The sequence below is a fragment of the Eurosta solidaginis genome, chromosome 3 (genome assembly GCF_040869045.1).
Source record: "Eurosta solidaginis isolate ZX-2024a chromosome 3, ASM4086904v1, whole genome shotgun sequence".
Taxonomy (NCBI): Eukaryota; Metazoa; Arthropoda; class Insecta; order Diptera; family Tephritidae; genus Eurosta; species Eurosta solidaginis.
In genome coordinates this window covers 50,381,920-50,404,507 of record NC_090321.1, presented here as the reverse complement: position 1 = coordinate 50,404,507, position 22,588 = coordinate 50,381,920, and the positions used below count along the sequence as shown (strand labels likewise).

The 22,588-nt window shown below is 32.2% G+C and overlaps 1 protein-coding gene across 3 annotated transcripts in view; it reads left to right on the top strand.

Annotated features, from left to right (window-relative positions):
* The window catches only part of prom (prominin), a 79,870-nt gene that overhangs the window by 238 nt on the left and 57,044 nt on the right, over positions 1-22,588 (top strand). For 2 of the 3 annotated variants that reach the window (XM_067771668.1, XM_067771666.1), the window contains exons 2-3: positions 1,023-1,228; positions 17,081-17,728. In XM_067771668.1, coding sequence (XP_067627769.1) covers positions 17,527-17,728 — 202 coding nt within the window. In that variant the 5' untranslated portion in view covers positions 1,023-1,228; positions 17,081-17,526. The remainder of the gene's footprint in view (positions 1-1,022; positions 1,229-17,080; positions 17,729-22,588) is intronic. The other variant, XM_067771667.1, reaches the window with a different exon arrangement.

Genomic DNA, 22,588 nt, shown 5'->3' with positions numbered 1-22,588 from the left:
TACCACTTATGATAGCGATCTTTAAATGATTCTTCACATTTCTGAGTGCCTCTGCTTCGACTTGAATTGCCCCACGCGCCTGATCCTCTTATATACTCAGAGACAATTTTAAAATATCACAACTATTTCTTCTTTCTTTGGTATGTTTGGCATGGCTTCACAGGCTCGTTTGAAGCTCCTATAGATTCTTCTGATAACTTCTTAAGAAACTAAGAAACACCGATCATTGATATAAATTATCACATACTTTCAGGATGTTCACATTGTGTGGAAATACGCTTGCTCATGAGCAATGAGGGAGTCCCATCAAGCATAAATGTCGTGTTACTTAGTATTAGTGGCAGGACCTTATCTAGAATTGTGTAGTTTTAGGAATTTATTGTGGGTGTTTTAAGTTGAACACCGTTCCATGATTCCTTGGTTCTAACCCCCTGATGGAAAATTGAACCTGCAGACAATATGAATGTATGTTGATCGGAGTCGTTTCAAAGTTAACGTCCCTCAAAGAAAAATGAAAAACATACTTCGAGGCTAGTCCAGCTTAGTTACGCTTAATAAACAAAATATTAATCAAATTTAATTTGCGCCTAAAATTATGCTGCTCACGATATCAATGCACAAATCAAGCCTTTAAGCTGATTACAAAACTGAGAAACTTTTAAAGTCTGATCTGATTCTGTTGTTTACCAACTATTTGATTTTCTTTTTATCTTCCTCTTTTATTTTCTTATTATATTTCTCTATTTCACGTGTTCTAAACAATTTAATGAAAACAATTGGAAGCGCCTAAACAAAACTATAATTGGTGCTTGGAAAACGCCAGCATGTTAGAATTCTATTTTGCTCGTATTCAAACAATTTTTTTTTTTCAAAATTCTGTTTTTCACACCATCCGCCTTCCAAATGCTTGCTTCCAGACTTAAACTGCTATACGGGTACACGCCCATTCCTCTTTTGCCATGGGCAGAATTTCTATGTTTTCTTGTTCGACTTTTTGTTAGAAAAATTAAATTCTCTTTCAGTTGCGGTGTGTCTTGTGGCGGCTTCAGAACGTTATTTTGAAGAAAGCGCAGTAAAGTGTGAAAACTATGCTAACAATTGAAAAAAATCTAAATTTTTGAAGTATAGTGAAACTTAAAGAAGAACTTAAGTAAAGTGTTGAGTTTTAAAGGTTCATGATTTTTTCGACAAAGACTTGCATATTTTTAGGCGCAATCTGTTGAAATTGGTGCTCATACAAAATGTACTTAAAATTTGTTAAATTCTTAAAAAAAGTACTTTTTAAATATTTTTTAGACAATGATTGAAACATTTTTTTCTTAATAATCCATTGATTTAAAAAGTGCAATTTTTCTGCATTAAACTTTATAATTTTAGAGCTAAGCATATATATATAGATACATATTTTTTTTTTTTTAATTTTTCAATCGATTTTCTTTCAACGCTACCTTCACACGTGTGTTATATAATCGCTGAAAATCGTATAGACAACATGTCAATATATTGTGAAAAAGTAACTCGTATTGTGAAAATAAAGCCATAAAGTGAGACGACATGTGGCGACATATATATGTGTATATATCTAGATGTATGTATGTAAACATAAGTCGTAGCTTACGAGTGCATTGATTTAAAAAAAAATATTACCAGAGATATATATACTGGTTAGATAGTGAATGGTGAAACTTTTAAACCTTAAAACATAAGTGAAAATATAATATCTGTGTGTCTTGGAATACATCTGTTTATATACAAAGGACTGTGTATAAATTACATAGCAATTTTCGATTTGGTTTCACAAAGTAGTTCAAATAGTAGTCAAATCGAAAGTAATGTGGAATCGTGAAATTTGAAAAGTTATATTTATAACAGTCATTGAAAATAGTCAAATCATTATTTTAGTTTTCCAAAAGTAGTTCCAGGAATGAGTTACTCCCTTCTCCATCTCACTCTTGCTCTCTGTATCTTTCACATCATTAGGTCATATTTAGCGTGATTGAATTGCAAAAGCACATGGCTTCCGTAGCAAAGAAGTTCCTATCACTATCCCTCTCTCCAATTAACATTCACCACTTATCTCTCACTTTCTATATCTTTCACTCTCTATTCCTCCCTCTCCCCCCTTCTCTTGCTGTCTCCATCTCCCTCAGCTAACCTTTCACTTCCATCTGTCTCGCTCTCTTTGTTCTTCCACTTCGAGTTGTTTGCTCACTCCGAAACTAAATAAAATGATTTTATAAAGAAGAGAGCAGTGAAAAATCGTGAACATTAAAATTAATAATATATTCTTTGTTTTGGCGTCGGTACTGAAGTAACTGAAATTATAAGCTACTCTCCTCTCTCACTCTACCCCTATTTTGTACCAATATTATGTCAGTTTTGCGTGACTGAATTGCCAGCATACTAGAATCATAGCATACTCATACAATATCTCTCTATATTTCTTTCTCTCACTCTCTATTTCTCCCTCCCTCCTCTCTGCCTATGTCTCTATATCTTCCTTACTCTTAGTCTTTTCTTACATCCATCATCTTTCCTGCGTCTGCTGCTCTATCTCCTTCCCCATATTCCTTCCTCCCACTTCATTTCACTATTCTTCCACCTTTTCTTCAAATTGTTAAATGGCATAATAAAGTTCTCCCTAGACGCAAATCTCAGTTGATGATATTTTTTTGCTGTCCGAATTGTGACACCCGATTTTAGAATTGGTAGGACGTACATTTTGTTCTCATTTCTTGACTCGCAATTTTTTTAATATTTTCGGAATATGTTAAGATATCGAACTGAAAATTTCTCACATATTCGTTTCGTTTGTTACCTTTTTTGGCTGACTTTTTCAAGCCCGATTGCGACGACATGAAACTTATTTGATAAATATTGGTATGACTTCTTCTGTGCCATTTGTGGTTCTGATTTGTCTTTATCGTTTGTCTTGTTTTTTTGTTTTTAACAAAAATTACATTGAAGATGGCACATCTCCATATACCATTTTCATTGAAACCAAATATGACAAGAGTTGACAGAAATACGCAACAACTTTGCATTCCGCCCGAAAATCAGCAAAACAAAATGAATTAATGTGAAGCCCTTGCGAATGGGCAAGTTTACTGCTTTGTTTGTTGTCAAGTTGCTTCCTCTGTATAAGGTTCAATCAACTCACTACTTCGGTAGAAGACAATATACTGGCAAGGCCACGACATTATGAAAGGGTTTTGAGCTGACTTCAATATGGGAAAGACACATCAACTCATTATCCTGTGGGTTTGAGAAGCTCTCATAAAGATTTTATTTTTATTCCGCTATGACTTCAGCTCCAAATTTTCTCAATCACGACTTTAAATGAAGGTAAGGCATACCTATCGCGATAAGCAATTAAAATTCAGAAATTCGAAGGTTTGAGGGGTCATAGAATTCATTTCCGCGGCAGTCAGACTGGTAAAAAAGGTGAGCCTTCAGATCATTCCGGAGTGTACCGGTTTTGTATCAGCAAAGGGATTGCCCAAATCGGGTACAATCCCATAATACTTCAGGGGTATTTTCGCTATTACAACAACAACAACAACAATACCTCCTACTTTTGCTAAAAAAGGCACACTTATGACCAGATTATTAATGATGCCGTACACCGACCTCACACATATTGTCACGCAGGTATATTTTCACTCACTGAAGTGAATTAATGCTCATATATCATACGACTTTTGTATCACAGGAGAAAAAGCTACTCGCTGCATTATACATAATTAAGTCCTTAGCCTAAGTTTTAACCCCAGGATGGAAATAACCCGATCCACCTTTTCTGAAAGAAAACAGTAGAGACAGACTTTCGAGAGCCAAGAGAAAACGCGATCAGACTTGGCGGCCGCCATGGTGTGGTGGTAGCGTTCTCCGTCTACCCTCACTGAAGATAGTGGGCTCAAGTTCCGGTCAAAGCAATATCGAAAATTTAGAAAAAATGGTTTTCCATTAGATAAAAGTTTTCTCTAGCAGGGTCACTCCTCGGCAGTGATTTGGCAAACACGCCGAGTGTATTTCTGTCATAAAAAGCTTCTCAGTGAAAACTCATCTGCCGTGCAGTAGCCGTTCGGAGTCGGCATAAAACATGTAAGTACCGCCAATTAGTAGGAAAAATGGTAAGGTGCGTAACGCAAATTGGAAGAGAAGCTCGACCTTAAATCTTTTCGGAGATTATCGCGCCTTGAATTAATTTAAAAAATAGAAAGACATACTGTTTTCAATATTTCGAATGCGAGCCACCTAAACCAGTAAATGTAAATAGCCAGGCTCCTCTAGACTCCTGTTTTAACTGCTGCAAAAACTCGTCACAAATTTTATCGGAAAATAGTATTAAGTGCACTTAAAGTATACGAGTTATGGTAACACTTGGTTAATAACACTAGGTTGGGTTAGGTTGAACTGACCGGTCCATGAGGACCTCACATAGACAGAATGAGTCCGTATTATTACCATAAGTGTATTTAACGGCCAAAGTGAAAACCATTGCAAAAACCAGGGTCTATGTTATAAAATAACTCCATCCTCTTGGAAAATACTATAAGCTTTTTAAGACCTATGACACTTGCTGCTTCTAGGTCTGACAGTCGTATCACAATTTATATCTGGAGTCTTAGCCTGGCAAGCGCAAGGCGTGAGCACAAAACGTGTTCGATCGTTTCCTCCTCCAACGCGCATTTTCTACATCTGCTATCACTGACCAAGTCTTATTTAAAGGCATTCCAGAAGGCAGTGTTCAGTCAGCATACCCGTCAGGTGTTTACAGTCCTCCTTTTTTAAAGATAGAAGTAACTTTGTTAATCCAAGGTTGTAAGACTTACACATGATTTTCGACACTTCGCAGCCCGCGTTAGGTTCACGCCTTTCTCACTTGTTCGATCATGTGCACCTCTCGCCTTCTCTCAATATCGCCTAATCCAATTGGTACTAGATCTGCAGGTGGAATGTGCAGTTTGGCATACAGTACAGCCGCCGGGATTGTTTTCAGGGCTCCCGTAATGCTATGCGTTGATAGCCTGCATATCTTCTCCAATTTTTAGAAGTTGGTTCTTTTTTGTGTCGTTGTCCACCAAACAAGGACATCCTAGTATAGATTAGGCGTAAAAATCACTGTAAATAACAAATGAGAGAGAGAGAGAGGGAGATAAACCCCACGTACACTCCAACATTCTTTTACGTGCATAAAGTGCCGTCGAGGCCTTACTTACTCCCTACTTCATGTTTAACTTCCACGACAACTTACTGTGTAGTATGATTCCTAGATATCTTGTGCAAGGCTTCTGCTCAAGGGCCACCCCTCCTAGCTTAGGCCGGAACCAATTTGGCACCTTGTCTCTCTTGGTAAACAAGACCGTCTTCTATGCGTTGGCTGTCAAACCGGGATTAGATGCCCAAGTATGTCTATCCCGGCAATAACATAAGAATCAAATTAAAATTTTTGTGTGTATATATCACCCTTAAGTAGACGTAGCTACTTTTTGGAGGAGTACTTATGCAATGGTGTGGTTGCTATCGCCAAAATATGCATACATTTAAGCGTATTTTATTTTATTCTGCAGATTTTTTTTAAATTTATTATTATCTGCTATTTCATAGAACAAATCGAGCTCAACATCACTTATCAATTAAATTCCTTATGAATGCATATTTCTCACATTTTAAAGCAAGCCGTCCAGAAGAAATAATTTGCTTAGTTACCCAACATCAGCGCCCTCTATAGGATGAATTTTTAACTTATAAAAAATGTATCAGCTGTAGCCTGGCGAATAAATACGAACTGAGTAAGCCCATAAATATGTTTTATATTTTTCTATAGATGCAACTTTATATCGACCAAAGAAGTATGTCAATATTATTTCATTCAGCCAATTTGATTAGATATTCTTAATGCTTTTCATGCTAGAATATTTTCTTAAATTTCTCAATCAAACCTCTTTTGAAATACATTTATTAAGTTATTTTTTCCCTCTCTCTCTCTCAAATAAATCTAAGTAAATGCACTTAACTTACAAATTGCATCCTTCCATGGCATTTAAGCTTCTTTAATGGCTCCATTTCGTATGTACGAGAGTTTCCTTGAAAAAAAAAGATGAAGAAGCAAAATCCACTGAGCACACAACACAACAACAATCTATAGCGCCTTGAATTATGCACTCATCGAGCACATTGCAATTTTGTTAGGCGCATGCAACAGAGAAGCATAAACACACATACATACATACAATCAGGCAAAAGCGCATGCATGTGTGCCCACGTAAGTAAGTGCTTATGTAAAAGTGCATGCACACGATTTCAATGAAATTTTAATGACCCACTTACGAGCGTAAAAATACTATTTATTGGTTTGTGCTATTTTTTTAAAGCATTTTTTGCTATTTTGTTATTTTGTTGTCCAAAGCCACAAACACTAAAACAAAAGGAAAAGAAAAAGTGCAAGCATATAAAGAAAGTATAAAGATGTACATATGTATGTGCATACATGTGTGTGTGTGTTTGTTTTGTGGTTGCATATTGGCTGCTCTTAAAGTCAGCAACCGGCGCTGTTGGTTTAGTGCAATGCATTTTGACTTCTATGGCTTCCACTGTGGGATGTTTTAAAAAAAGTTGTGTCAAAATCAAACGCTTCGAAAAAACTAGGAAAAGAGCAGGTTGTCAAAACATTTTTAAGTATTAAATAAATGCTTTTTTGAAAAAATCGAGTATTAAAAAGAATTTTAAAATTAGGTATTGAAAAATTTTTTTGAAAAATGCTTTTAAGCCATGCTTATTTCTTCTGCGATACCGAATGTTCCAGGCTCAAATTCCGAGCCTCTCAAGTGGACGCCAATAAAAAAGGTATCAATATTAGCTAAAGTTGAAAAAACAGGAAAATATTTTTTTTAAGTTTTTCATAAGTTTTAAAGGGAATTTAGCATGTTCTCATATTTTAAAGGTTTTTTTCTTCTCGGAGTTTTACTCGAGATATTTTGATCCTTTTAAAAAGTTTTCAAGCCTGAAAAGTTCCAAAAAGCTTATAATTTGGCATGTTCTTATATTAGTTCATTACAAAAAAAAAAACTAAAGGATTTTTTTCTCGAAGTTTTACTCGAAGCCTTTTAAACATTTTTAAATTTTTTTAATATTTAAATATTTTCAAGCATAAAAAGCTTCAAAAAGCTTTGAAATTTTCGTATCGTGCTAAGAACTGAGAAAAGTTTTTCAAAGTTGAAAAACTTTTTGATAAGACAGAGCTTTGGAAAAATTGTTTAAAAATTTGTCAAAAAGCATCAACAAAAAAAACAATAATTCTAAAATTCCAAAAAAATGTTCAAAACTTTTTTCAAACTTTCGACAATACAGTTTTGAAAAAAAATTTGAAACCCTATATTTTTTCAATTGCAAAATAAAACCAAAAGCCCTTCTTAATCAAAAACCACCTTTCTAAAAGATTTTGAATATTTTAATGTGATCATTTTTAAACATTCCAATAGTAGAGAGCATTAAAAAATATTAACTTGTTTTTATTTTTCTGATAGCTTGAATTAATTTTTCAAAGCTTACGTCGGAGCTTAAAAAACTTTTCGGTAAAAAAATAATTTTAAAAATTCAATTTGAAAAAGAAATGAATTGTTTTTTACTTGGAAATCTTTATCCTAAGTTTTTGAAAAGTTTGATTCCAGAAAGTAATAAAAAGTGTTGAAATAAAGTTTCTCTCTTTAAAGTTTTAGAGTTTTTCTGTGATTCTAAAAATTTTCAGAAAAGAATTTTCAAAAACTTTTTAAAAAATTTATTTTCTAAAACTTTTTTGGATTACAAAATTGGAAAAAAATGTTGAAAATTTGATTTCTCAATATTTTTAAACTGTGAAAGCATAACAGCAGCAGTAACTGAAATAAAATTTTCGAAAATTTTTTCAAAATATATAAAAGTTTTCCATATGTTTTAAAAGGAATTTTACACTTCCTTATATTCCTTAATTGAAAAATAATCTGAAGAATTTTTTTTTCTCCAAGTTTTGTATTAGACTTTTTAAGCATTTTAACACTATATTTAATATTTAAAAAGTTTTGAAGTATAAAGAGCTTCAAAATGTTTTGAAATTTTTCTATCGTTCTAAGAAGTGAAATAAGTTTTCCAAAGTTCAAAAAACTCTTTGATAAGACAAAAGTTTAGAAAAATTTTTTAAAATGGTGTCAAAAAGTATTAAAATTGTTCTTACATTTCTAAAATCTAAAATCAAATTCTCAAAACTTTTCAAACATTTCTACAGTACAGCGCTTTGTAAAACGTTTTTGAAAACCTATATGTTTTCAATTACCAAATAAAACCAAAAGCACTTCTTAATCCAAAACCATTTTTCAAAAAGATTTTGAAAATTTTAATGTGAGCATTTTTAAACATGTCAATAGAACAGAGCATTAAAAACTATTAACGTGTTTATATAAAGTTTGAAATAAAGTTTCTCTCTTTAAATTTTCTTTTCTAAAAACTTATGTATATTTTCTCAAACATTTTCTGAAATACAGAACTTTCAGAAACTGTTTGAGAAATGTATTTTCTAAACCTCTTTTGAATTACAGAATTTGAAAAAAAGATTTTAATTTTTTGAAAACCTATATGTTTTCAATTACCAAATAAAACCAAAAGCACTTCTTAATCCAAAACCATTTTTCAAAAAGATTTTGAAAATTTTAATGTCAGCATTTTTAAACATTTCAATAGAACAGAGCATTAAAAACTATTAACGTGTTTATATAAAGTTTGAAATAAAGTTTCTCTCTTTAAATTTTCTTTTCTAAAAACTTATGTATATTTTCTCAAACATTTTCTGAAATACAGAACTTTCAGAAACTGTTTGAGAAATGTATTTTCTAAACCTCTTTTGAATTACAGAATTTGAAAAAAAAATTTTAATTTTTTCAACATTTTTAAACTCTCAAAGCATACCAGCAGCAGTTACTGGAATAAAATTTTCGAAACTTTTTTCAAAATTTATAAAAGTTGTCCATAGGTTTTCAAAGGAATTTAACACGTGCTTATATTCTTTAATTGAATAAAAATAAGGGATTTTCTTCTCTAAGTTTTTTATGAGACCTTTTTAAACATTTTAACACTTTTGTTTAATATGTATAAAGGTTTCAAGTATAAAGAGCTTCAAAACCCTTTTTTTATCATTCTAAGAACTGAAATAAGTTTAGACAAAATGTTTAAAAACTTTCAAAAAGTATTAAAATTATTCATACAATTCTAAAATTTAAATGAAATTTTCAATACTTTTCAAACCTTACGACAGTATAGCGTTTTGTAAAAAGTTTTTGAAAACCTATATTTTTTCAATTACAAAATAAAACCAAAAGCCCATCTTAATCGAAAACCACTTTTCTAAAGAATTTTAATGTGAGCATTTTTAAACGTTTCAATAGTGCAGAGCATTAAAAAATATCAACGTGGTTTTATTTTTCTGAAAGCTGAAATTCATTTTTCAAAGTTTATGTCGAAACTTAAAAACACTTTTCAGTAAAAAATTTAAATTGAAAAAAAATTAAATGTTAAAATTGAAATAAAGCTTCTCTCTTTAAAGTTTTGTAACTTTTCTGTGTTCCTATAAATTTATATTTTCTAAAAATTTTCTGAAATACAGAATTTTTAAAAACTGAGAAATTTATTTTCTAAATCTTTTTTGAATTACAGAATTTGAAACATATTTTGAAAATTTATTTTTACAACATTTTTGTACTGTGAAAGCAGCAGTAACTGGAATAAAATTTTCGAAACTTTTTTCAAAATTTATAAAATTTTTCCATTGGTTTTAAAAGAATTCAGGACGTTCGCATATGCTTCAAATAAACAAAAAAAGGAGGGATTTTTTCTCGAAGTTTAGCTCGACGCTTCTTAAACATTTTTACATTTTTGTTTAAATAATTAAAAAGCTGTCAAGCATAAAAGGGTTTCAAAAACTTTGAAATTTTTGTATCGTTCTAGGAACAGAAATAAGTTCTTCAATGTTCGAAAAACTTTAATAAAACAGAGGTTTGGAAAAATAATTTAGAAATGTGTCAAAAAGAATTACATTTTTTTATTTAATTATATAATCTCAAATCAACTTTTGAAAACTTTTTTCAAACGTTTCGTTAATAAAGAGTTTTGTAAAAGGTTTTTAAATCCCTTTATTTTTCAATTACCAAACCACTTTTCTAAAAGATTTTGAAAATATCAATTTGAGCATTTTTAAACATTTCAATAGTACAGAGCATTAAATAATATTAACGTGTTTTTATTTTTCTGAAAGCTAGAATTAATTTTTCAAAGCTTATTTCGAAGCTTAAAAACACTTCGGTAAAAAATTTATTTTAAAAAATTTGAAAAAAATTCAGTGTTTTTCGGAAATCACATTTCCAAAGTTTTGAAATATTTGATTCGAGAAAGTGATAAATAGTGCTGAAATAAAGTTTCTCTCCTTAAAGTTTTAGAATTTTTCTGTGTTTCTAAAACCTTATGTTTTCTAAAAACTTTCTAAAATACAGAATTTTCAAAAACTTTTGAAAAATTTATTTTCTAAAACTTTTTTAAATATTAGTTTGGCGACCTTTCTATTTCATAAATTTTTATTTGCCGGCTTGAGGTCTATGTTTTGGAAAATAAAACACAGATTTTTTAAATTTTTTACCAATATATTTCGGTTATGCACGATAACCGTCCTCAGGGTGAACTATAAACAAACAGAACACAAAATAACATATAATTTACATCAAACAACAATTAACAAATATTAACAAACTTCTTAAACATTGAAAACATACATTTTTGACACGTCTTTCCCTTTGTACGTGGAGTTGTTAACTATTTTGGTTTTTTTATTAGATGCCTATAGGAGAGCGCGGTGTTTGCTACATCTGTTTTGTAGTTAATTCTTGTGTTAGTTGGTGTGTTTAGTATATGTAGCAATTCCAGAGTGAATCTCTTTCCATATTGTTGTTCTTGTTGAAGTACTATTGTTTTTTCGAAATTCGGGCAGTGCTTTCTCGTTGCACAATGGGTCATAAGTGCGGTTTTTTGGTTATTTATATTTAAATCATTACAATATTTAAAATCTGATTTATGTTGTGCTAATCGAGTCTTTAATTTAGATTTAGTTGTTCCAACATATACTTTGTTGCATAATTCTTTGTCGTTTCCGTTACACGGGATTTGATAAATAATGTTGATTTTTTCCATATGCGGTATTTTCGATTTCGTTTGGTTAAACATACTTTTTATAGTGCTCATAGGCTTGTGTGCTATTTTAATATCTTCTTTATTATAGATGTCAGATGTTGATAGGCGCTCAGATAATTTAGGTACATAAGTTAACGACTTGAATATTTTCGGGTTTTCCTCTCTACGTTGACTATTTGGTGATTTATATCTTTTTAAAAGAGTTGTTATAATTTTATCAGGAAAATCATTGGCTTTTAACAATATCTTTATTTCATTTTCTATGTCATTATGGTAAGTATCATCTGTAATATTCATCATTCGTCTTATACAGCCCATTGCCGTATTTATGATCATGTTTTTGGGATGTTTAGAATAATAATTTATGAACAAATTAGCACGAAAACCAAGATTATTAACTAAATACGTGGACGATCTTTTTGCAATAATCAATGAAAACGAGGTACAAAACATACTTGATGAACTAAATTCTTTTGACAAAAATATTAAATTCACTACGGAACTCGAGGACGACGGAAAATTACCCTATCTAGATTCAATAGTAATACGACGAGGAAATCAACTGAAGTTAATGTGGTATAAGAAGTCCATAACATCGGGTAGAATTATAAATTATTATTCTAAACATCCCAAAAACATGATCATAAATACGGCAATGGGCTGTATAAGACGAATGATGAATATTACAGATGACACTTACCATAATGACATAGAAAATGAAATAAAGATATTGTTAAAAGCCAATGATTTTCCTGATAAAATTATAAAAACTCTTTTAAAAAGATATAAATCACCAAATAGTCAACGTAGAGAGGAAAACCCGAAAATATTCAAGTCGTTAACTTATGTTCCTAAATTATCTGAGCGCCTATCAACATCTGACATCTATAATAAAGAAGATATTAAAATAGCACACAAGCCTATGAGCACTATAAAACGTATGTTAACCAAACGAAATCGAAAATACAGCTAATGGAAAAAAGCAACATTATTTATCAAATCCCGTGTAACAGAAACGACAAAGAATTATGCAACAAAGTATATGTTGGAACAACTAAATCTAAATTAAAGACTCGATTAGCACAACATAAATCAGATTTTAAATATTGTAATGATTTAAATATAAATAACCAAAAAACCGCACTTATGACCCATTGTGCAACGAGAAAGCACTGCCCGAATTTCGAAAAAACAATAGTACTTCAACAAGAACAACAATATGGAAAGAGATTCACTCTGGAAATGCTACATATACTAAACACACCAACTAACACAAGAATTAACTACAAAACAGATGTAGCAAACACCGCGCTCTCCTATAGGCATCTAATAAAAAAACCAAAATAGTTAACAACTCCACGTACGAAGGGAAAGACGTGTCAAAAATGTATGTTTTCAATGTTTAAGAAGTTTGTTAATATTTGTTAGTTGTTGTTTGATGTAAATTATATGTTATTTTGTGTTCTGTTTGTTTATAGTTCACCCTGAGGACGCTTATCGTGCATAACCGAAATATATTGGTAAAAAATTTAAAACATCTGTGTTTTATTTTCCAAAACATCAGACCTCAAGCCGGCAAATAAAAATTTATAAAACTTTTTTAAATTACAGAATTTGAAAAATATTTTAGAAAATTTGATTTTTTCAAAATTTTTTAATTGTGAATGCAGCAGTAACTGGAATAAAATTATCGAAACTTTTTTCAAAATTTATAAAAGTTTTTCATAGGTTTTAAAAGGAATTCAGCACGTTCTGATATTCTTCAAATAAAGAAATTAAGGGATCTTTTTTCTCGAAGTTTAACACGAGGCTTTTTAAACATTTTTACATTTTTTAAATATTTAAAAAGTTTTCATAAACTTTGAAATTTTTGTATCGTTCTAGGAATTGGAATAATTTTTTCAAAGTTCGAAAAACTTTAATAAGACAGAGCTTTCGAAAAATAATTTAGAAATGAGTCAAAAAGTATTAAAATTATTTTTTCCTAATATTTTAAAAAGCTTGTATCGAGAAAGCAAAAAAAAATGTTGAAACTTTAATTTTCTGAAAATTTTGCTTTCCTAAAACTTTTTTCAAAATCAGTTTTCAAAAACTCTTTGGAAAATTTATTTTCTAAAACTTTTCTGAAATACAGAAACTAAAAAATTTGTTTGGAAAAATTTGTTTCTTTCAACATTTTTTAACATTTCAAGATTTTAAAACATACCTTAATGCAGTTCAATTTAAACACAAATTTTTTTTTATAAATTTCGTGAAGTTAAATTTAAGTAGTAAAAACGAGTTTCGAAATTTTTCTTGTGTCTACAATTTCAGATTTTTTGTAAGAGGTCGGTTACTGGTCCAGTTCTAGAAAAGAAGAGTGTCTTAAATAACGAGCTAGTCATGGTAGCCATATACCAAATTTCAAGCATCATACACTATTTAATTTAGAATAGGTCGGCCCCTGGTCCATATCCGGCGTTCACTTTTTTCTTCGTAAGAACTGTTCTCGTATTTCAAGGAATATTGCTTAGCAACACATTCAGTGACTCATTTTTATATTAGCTGTGTTTTTTTTCTATATACATATGCACTTAAACTTTATATGGACTGACTGCCAAGTGCATAACTTTATCTACGCTTCTGAAATTGCTGCGCAGAAAATTAGTATTTCTAAATTTCAATACGCATTATACGATGCAACTTAAATGCGTGTCTATGTTTTACCTCTACAAGTGGTGTGTGCCCACTATTCACCGCAACCGATTCAGCTATAGTTTATACATTATGAGGGAGAGGTGCGTATCTCCGCTATTCGGTACAACCCGTCCTGTAGCTAGTTATTTAACCACTGCCGCTACATGAGTCTCCTAAACATTATTTTAGTGATGATAAGCGTTTTTTTAACCGCAAATGTAGATGTATATACATATAAAAAGAATGCTAAAAGAACACTGAAAGATTTTTCAAAAGTTTCCAAACAAAAAGTTTCTTAATTTATATTCCATTGAAAACAATTTTTAAGCTACCGCATTATCTTTATGAGCTGCTAACATATTTGAATTTAAGACTATTTTCTTCAAACTGACCCATAGTGTGAAGCTTCAATACAGTCTTTGAGAAACGCTATAGAGAAAAATATCTAAGATAACGGTAAATAGCTCTGCTTGAAACTTTTACAGCACACATGTGCATATGTATGTACTTATGTACTACATAAGCCGTATACATAAATAAAATCAGATTTACTAAAATATTTCTGTTTTGTGGATAAATGAAAGTGACTTTTTCTGCCATTCAATAGACGAAAATAAAAAAAAAGAGTCGCATAGTCAAAATCTTTGCTTCAGGAAAATGCGGTTTCCACTTCAGTAGCCAAACGAAAATTGCAAATTGTATTGTTTGAAAGTAAAAGTAGTTGCAGTAGACGCCGAAAACAATATAATATATACATTAGTCGACAAAATAAGCAAAAACAAATAATTCAAGGCAAATTTCAAGGATGACAAAAGTAAAAGCAAAGTGCACTAGAACGTGAAAATGGTTGCAACAAATTATAAATGGTTTTTTGAAAGCAAATTAAGCACGGAATAGAATTTTTTGTTATGACTTAAGCATAGTCGCTTCTATGGTAAGTTGTTTGCGCTGCTTTTAAATCTGGACAACCTTGAAAGACTTCTTGAAATAAAAAATATTTGTGAAGGATTTACATTTTTCAATTTTAGAATCAAATGCACCACCCAGGTAGACGAAGTCTTTTAAAGCTTCAAATTTGACGTCACATACTTCGTCTTGTCCTCGTACACAATCTAACCCATTTTTTCCTTTTGTAATGCTAAAAAAATTACGAGTTTAGGCTAGGTGGAACTGGCCTGTCAATAAAAATCTCACATAGACTGAATGTATCCATAGTGTTACCAGAATTCATTTTACGACCAAACGGTAGAACCCCAATCAGGACTTATGTTAAAGAATAACTCCGTCATCTGTGCAAACACTAGACATTTTTTAGACCCTGGCTTTATTGCTGCCTCGAGATCTGGCAATTCTGCTTCCCCTTATATCTGGAACCTTGACCTCGCGAACGCAGGACACGAACACAGAACGTGCTCAAACATTTTTTCGTGCACCTCGCACTTCCTACACCTGCTGTTACTGACGAGGTCTTAGTTATAGGCATGTGACGCCAGAAGGCAGTGTCCAGTTAGTATGTCCATCGTAAGGCTGAGGAATTCTCTCTTCAGAGATATTACTCGCTTTGTAAGTCTAATATCGTAGGCTTTGCACATAACCTTAGAAAATTTGAAGTGCCGCGGTTTTGTCGACGTCTTCTCTACTTAATGGATCATGTGCAACCGCTTACAACGCGACCGTTTCTATACATAATATCCTACTCTTGCATAGGAAGAAAGCACACTACCAAGGGAGACACGAGTCACCCTGGTCCAACTTCTTTCTTGTTACTGTAACAGGTTAAACTCTTACTTATCCAGAATCAACCCCGACATACGTAATGTATATCCTGCATGCCATATCCCCCATGACCACAACCATCTTTTCAATTGTAATGTGGAACCTACGCCTCTAACAGCAATCTCCCTATGGTTTGCCCCTATTGAAACTGCCAGTTTCCTTGGACTCCCTTTAGAGGGCTTTGATGACAATTTGTGAGTGATCATGCCTATTGAATGGGGCGAAGCAGTGTTAACACAAGACAACAACAACGAGATCGTAGAATTAAATATCGGGAGCACATGCGTGTCTCTTAGAAGATGGTACCCGAGTAGGGACACGAAATTTGATAAGGTACATTTAGTTACCTTTATTTCACGATTAGGGTCTTTTTAACTCTGTACTTTATTAATGCCATTATAGGGGATGCAAATCGTATAGATATCGAGATATGAATCTATCGTAACTAAGATAAAAAAATTAAAATTATCTTACGAATCTCAAAATTGTAAGTCCTTAAAATAGAAGAAATAGACCCATCAATAAGTATCCTGAAATGATTAGAATGACGAGCTAAGTTGATTTAGCCATGTCCGCCTGTCTGTTTGAACGCAAACTAATCCCTCCCCACAACCAATTTAATAGATTTGGTATTCTAGTCGCCTCTTACGACAAGCATACCTGCCGCGGGTACATTCTAAGCCCCCTAATTTGCTTAGGGAAAACAAATTACAATAATATGTAGCTGCCGTTGTGGTAGAATGCTCCGCTTACCACATCGAATTTCCTGGAACAAAGCCAAAATAAAGCAAAGAAAAAAGGTTTTTTCAATAAGATGCAAGTTTTTCTAAGCGAGCTCGCCCTTCGGCAGAGAATCCGCAAACACTTCGAGTGTATTTCTGCCCTGAAAAGCTTCTCAGTGACAACTCATTTGTCTTATTTATAGTATTTTTGTGTAATAAGAGCGGAACCATCTTTAAATACAGAAATTTTTCTCAGTGGGAAAGCATTTCAAATATTCGTGTAACTCTAATTTCGTATTTCCACCTTATTTATAATAATAAATATTATTAATTCAATTGTCTAGCAGCATATCCAACACAACTTGTTTTGTCGTTTCAAAAGTAGGGATATTACAAAAACAACAGGCAACCGTTCATCAAATATAATCATATCAAATTATGTGCACTTTATATTCTATATATATTCTCTTTTATTATAATACTCAATCAACGACTTCATATGACATCTTTCTTCCCATATGTTATTCATAAAAGCTCACCATAAACACATTCACGTTCAAGTCAAACTTATGTATTCACTTTTCCCCACTTACAAGCAATTTATCATACGAACTTTATACGTCTGCAACACTTAATATTTACTTTATACACAACGTGTCCAGTCAAATTCAATTTACTTTACAATTTTTGCCATACAGATCATCATACAAGCACTTAAGAGACACTCACGCCACAACGTTGCATACATATAAATAAATTTTTATAAAAAAGAGAAAAAAGAACAAAAAAATATGTACGCGTCGGTAGCAAGAAAACTGCAAAGGATGCTCATAACCAATGTGATGTTGTGATGTCGTGATGTTGAAAAAGAAAGAGTGTATTAAAAAAAATATTAAAAAAACATAATATATATGAAAATCTTAAAAATATTTGTAGAAATGTGTATTTTTATATTAAATAGTAACAAGCAAGTGAAAAAAATGTGTACGTCCTTTTTTTTATGTAAAACTTAACTTAAACAATTTAACACGAAACGTAGCGCAACAACAAAGGCTAAGTGTACTACTCTATACGTAAATTCTTGCCATACAAATTGTCTGCCTTCGTTGTAGTTGCCCAACGCAGCTTGTCTGCCACCAGCAACATGGATCTTCATAACTTTAACAATAACATGCACAGTAACTTAACACTGCCATCCGTAACAGCAATAACAACAACAACAACACCAGCAGCATCAACATATTTTACATATAGCATACCGGGTATGGATATCACGCCTGGTCCGGTTGCTTTCACCTATGTCAGTGAATTTTTATCACTTATCACACCAGCAGAATTGCCACTAGGTAAGTATGTGGGTGTTATTTTGTTGGCGTATTTGTGTGTATGTGTGAAATTTTAACAAAAAAAAAGAGTATATTTTTTTACAGCATGAGAAAACGCGTGAAGCATTTGGGATATTTACGTGTTTGCTTTTTGTCATATAATAATAAATCTACCAGACTTTGGTAAAGATATGTTGTGTGTATGTTTGTGATTATAGGTGAGTGACTTAGTGAGAAATTTTATGCATCAGCACGTTCGAAAAACTCCTGTTGTCGATAACACTTAAATATAACTGTTGTGTTGTTCGTAATTGTTTGAAAATTGTCTACATTTATTTATACAATTTTTGTAATTAAAACAAAATATCTATTAGTAATGATGTCATATGACAACATATCACATCGCGGCATAATCATAAGGTTGATTTTCGATGCATCATATCGCATCTCGTATTTCTTATATATATGTGAATGCGATGCGACGGAAATTTTCCACAAGCAACAAACACTAGCGTACCTGGCAAACGTTGTCCTCCCCGAAAATAGCGTTTTCCTACATTTGAAAATTGGAACCAACTTCCCCATTGAAGTCTCTCTCTCCCCATCTCATAGACTATTAATTTACGATTTTTCTTCCATTTCTAACTCTCACCTATATGACCTCATATTTTTATTTCACATCACTCCCATTCCCACTCTTATTCCCACCTCCACTCTCACGTCCACATTCCCTTCTTCAACATCTTGCGTCTAAATTACCTCATATGTAGAATCTATATAACAAATATTGTAACCTCCGCCAAAAAATTACGGTGATATAGCAAATATTGATTTTTGTTTCACTCCAACTCTCACTTCCACTTCCACTGCTTCTACGTCTTCCACCGATATTACCTCAGCTACAGAATCTACATACCATATATTGGATACCCCTTCAAGTAAATATAGATAAATAGCGAATTGCAATTCTTGTTTCACTCCCACTTGCACTTTCAATTCCACTTTCATTCCACCTCTCATATGGAATCTATGCACTAAATATTGGAAACGCCGTCAAATAATTACAGTAAGAGAACGAATTTAAATTATTGTTTCACGTTCATTCATTCCTACCTCCTGTTCCAGTTTCACTCTTACTCCCACTTTCCCTTTTTCTCCCACTTCCTCTACCACATAAGTTTTTGGATATGTGGAGCCTCTAAACCAAACAATACGGTTATATAGCGATTTCAAATATTTCCTAATAGGGGGCGTGGCACCGCCCTCTTTTTCAGAATTTTATATGGCCGGATAACCACGTAAACGTATTGATACACACACAGATCTATTTTTTAAACGGTTTTATTTAGCTTGGCTTAAGCGGGCGAACAGAATTTTGTAATTGAAATTTAAGTAACTTCCCGATAAACTACAAACTTGAAGCTTGGAATATAGTTCAGAACCCGATGACAATGTAATAATAAGAAAAAGCTCCGATAGGTGGCGAATGGATTGAAATAATTAAAAAATCGTATTTGTGGTCCGATTTGGCTCATATTTGGAACACATAATTCATACGCGAATAGAAAGCGACCTATGAAAAAATCGCCGCTAGGTGGCGCAAGTATAGAGATATTCAAAAAAATCGTATTTGTGGTTCGATTTGGCTCATATTTGGAACACAATACATACGATGAATTTCATATCAAATCCAATATGCGTTGAACCCGACCCCCTCAGAATTTGATGAAATTTTGCATGGGGTTACATCTTACCCACCCAAACACAACCTCATTTTTAGAAATTGCATTTTCGAAAAATTGTGGGCGTGGAAAGGTATCTAAATATTCGAAAATATTAGAAAAATGACAATAATAGGTACTTTTAAAGTGTGATTACTACGGAATGGCTTTACCGATTTCAAAGATCTTCATACCATTAGAAAGGTATTGAAATATGCTTTCAAAAAATACACTGTAAAAAATTTTAGTACACTGAAAAAAAATTTTTTTTTTAATAAAATTTAAAACTGAAAAAACACTTCAAAGATCAAGCGATTCTGAAAAATAAAATTTTATTTTAGAAAGGTCTATTTAATATATATAAGGTGATTTTAATACCTTTCTAACGGTATACAAATTTTTGAAATCGGTTGATTAGTTTACGCGTGATATCAAAATATCAGAAAGTAACCAAGAGATGCATTTACTTAAATAAATTTAAAAAAAAGAAAAAAACACCCTTCTAGTTTTCAGATATGTTATATATATTAAATCTACCTTTCTAAAAAAAATTTTTTTTTTAATCGCTTGGTCTTTGAAGTCTTTTCCCAGTTTGAAAAAAAAAATTAGAAAAAAATTAAAAAATTTGTTTCTTTCAGTGTAATATAGAATCTTTACAGTATATGTTTTCAAAGGTGATTTTAATACCTTTCTAAGGGTATAAAAATTTTTCAAATTGGTTAATTAATTTACGCGTGATATCCAAATATGGGAAAGTAACTAAGAGATGCATTTACTTAAAAAAATTAAAAACAAAACCAAAAACCCCATTTTAGTTTTCAGATATGTTATATATATTAAATAGACCTTTCTAAAATAAAATTTTATTTTTCAAAATCGCTTGATCTTTGAAGTGTTTTTTCAGTTTTAAATTTTATTTAAAAAAAAATTTTTTTTTAGTGTACTAAAAATTTTTACAGTGTATTTTTTTGAAAGCTTATTTAAATGCATTTCTAATGGTATGAAGGTCTTTGAAATCGGTAAAGCCTTTCCGTAGTAATCACACTTTAAAAGTACCTATTATCGTCATTTTTCTAATATTTTCGGATATTTCGATACCTTGCCACGCCCACAATTTTTCGAAAATGCAATTTCTAAAAATGAGGTTGTGTTTGGGTGGGTAAGATGTAACCCCATGCAAAATTTCATCAAATTCTGAGGGGGTCGGGTTCAAAATGTACGTTTTTTTCAGCCTTTGATATGAAATTCATCATACATGAATAGAAAGCGACTTATGAAAAAAATTGCCACCAGGCGGTGCAAGGATCAAGATATTAAAAATACTCTTGTTTGTGGTCCGATTTGGCTCACATTTGGAACAAATATTCCATACAGTCCGGTAGAAGGGGCATCAAGATACTTTGGAGTTCGAGGAGGAACAAGCATACTTGGGGCTGAGTCGAGTAAAGTCTTTGGAAGGATTATGTACTGAGGAGTTAGATTTTAACAAATTGTCAGGAAAGAGTCCTTGTAATAATCAGTCACTAAATAAACTAAATAGAATGAGAAATAATAGGCACTTAAATAAAGACTAAAAACTTGAAAATAAAATAATTTAAAAAAAATTTTAGTTAAACGGTTTTATTGAAAGCAATACTTAATTTAGTAATAATAATACTAAAAGCTAGAAAATAATTAGGTAGGTCCTAGGTACTAGTCATCACACTCCTCATCTATCTAGGGCGTTGATAAGACAATTAAATAAAAGCGTTGGGCGCGTGAAATTTTTAAAGGCGTGAGGCGTAGCATAACCTGATTAAGGTTCAGTTGGTCTTACTTACACATATATGAAAATTTGATTTGTAAAGATATGAGCGGTTGACTATCAATAGACCCACGCTTTTATTTAATTGTCTCGTCAACGCCCTAGATTGGCGAGGAGTGTGATGACTAGTGCCTAGGACCTACCTAATTATTTTCTAGCTTTTAGTATTATTATTACTTAATTAAGTATTGTTTTCAATAAGACCGTTTAACTTAAACATTTTTTTTGTTATTTTTTATTTATCAGATTTGATTACGATGTAATGTGGTGTAAAGTAATTTGCCAGCATCTGGTACTCACAAGTACTTTGTTTTTATAACTGTTTATCGTACCCAGCCCATTAATTGAACTCACTTGAACTACATCAAGGTCTGTTGTAGAATACCTCATGAGATAACGGTGACGTCACATATAGATACTTAGGAAATCATATCGATCATGTCTGATCCCTAACCTCGATAGATCCTTCGCAGATTCCAAAACGCAGGAAGAGTTTCGAATATATTAAAATGTACCACACAAATTCCCATTGGATAGTGACCCTTCAATAACACAGCCATCTTGGTTAAATAAGTATTCATTGAAGCATAGATGTCGACAGACCGCTTGCTGCCATAAAGATTTCCTTGTGGTCAAAAATGTAGTATCTACTCAGCGTTTCCTTCGCTAACTCGAGCCCTACTTCTATAATAGCAGTCTACAGGTGGCTAGGCTAATCCTCAGCAGCTCACCATGCCCCGATTCAGTTGCACGCATTCAGGTTAAGAGATCTTCATAACATTCGCCCCCGTTTAAGCAATTCATTGCAACCCACACGATTCTAATCTTCTAATAATTCGAAATCACTCGAGCTCAGGCACTAGCAGAGCACATTTTATTTCGAGCTAAGGATCTTAAGTGTTAATAGCCTATGCAAGTAGATATTAAATTTTCTAACAGGACAGAATGGCATCCGATCCACTATATTTTTAGTCGCGGCGACTATCGCTTGGAAGACGCAAGGCTGACAGAAATCCTTTCTCCATTCAAGTCCTTCCAACTTCAAGCAAGCCACAATAATTCTCTCTCCAAGTGTGCTTTAGGGGACATGAAGTTGTAAGGATACCGGGTTGGCCGAAGTTAAAAATTGCAAATCCCATATCATGAAAGCCTTATTAAGGCCCGAGTTCTAAACACCTGTGTGTGAAAATTATTTCGGGATCATTTCGAGATTATTTTGGGATCGTTTTAGAAACACTTCGGAACTATTTCGGTATTATTGAAAATCGTTATGGATTCTTCTTTGGTAGAATTTCGGAATAATTTCGATATGGTTTTCGTTATTATTTTGTATTTTATTGATTCCGGAGTACTTGA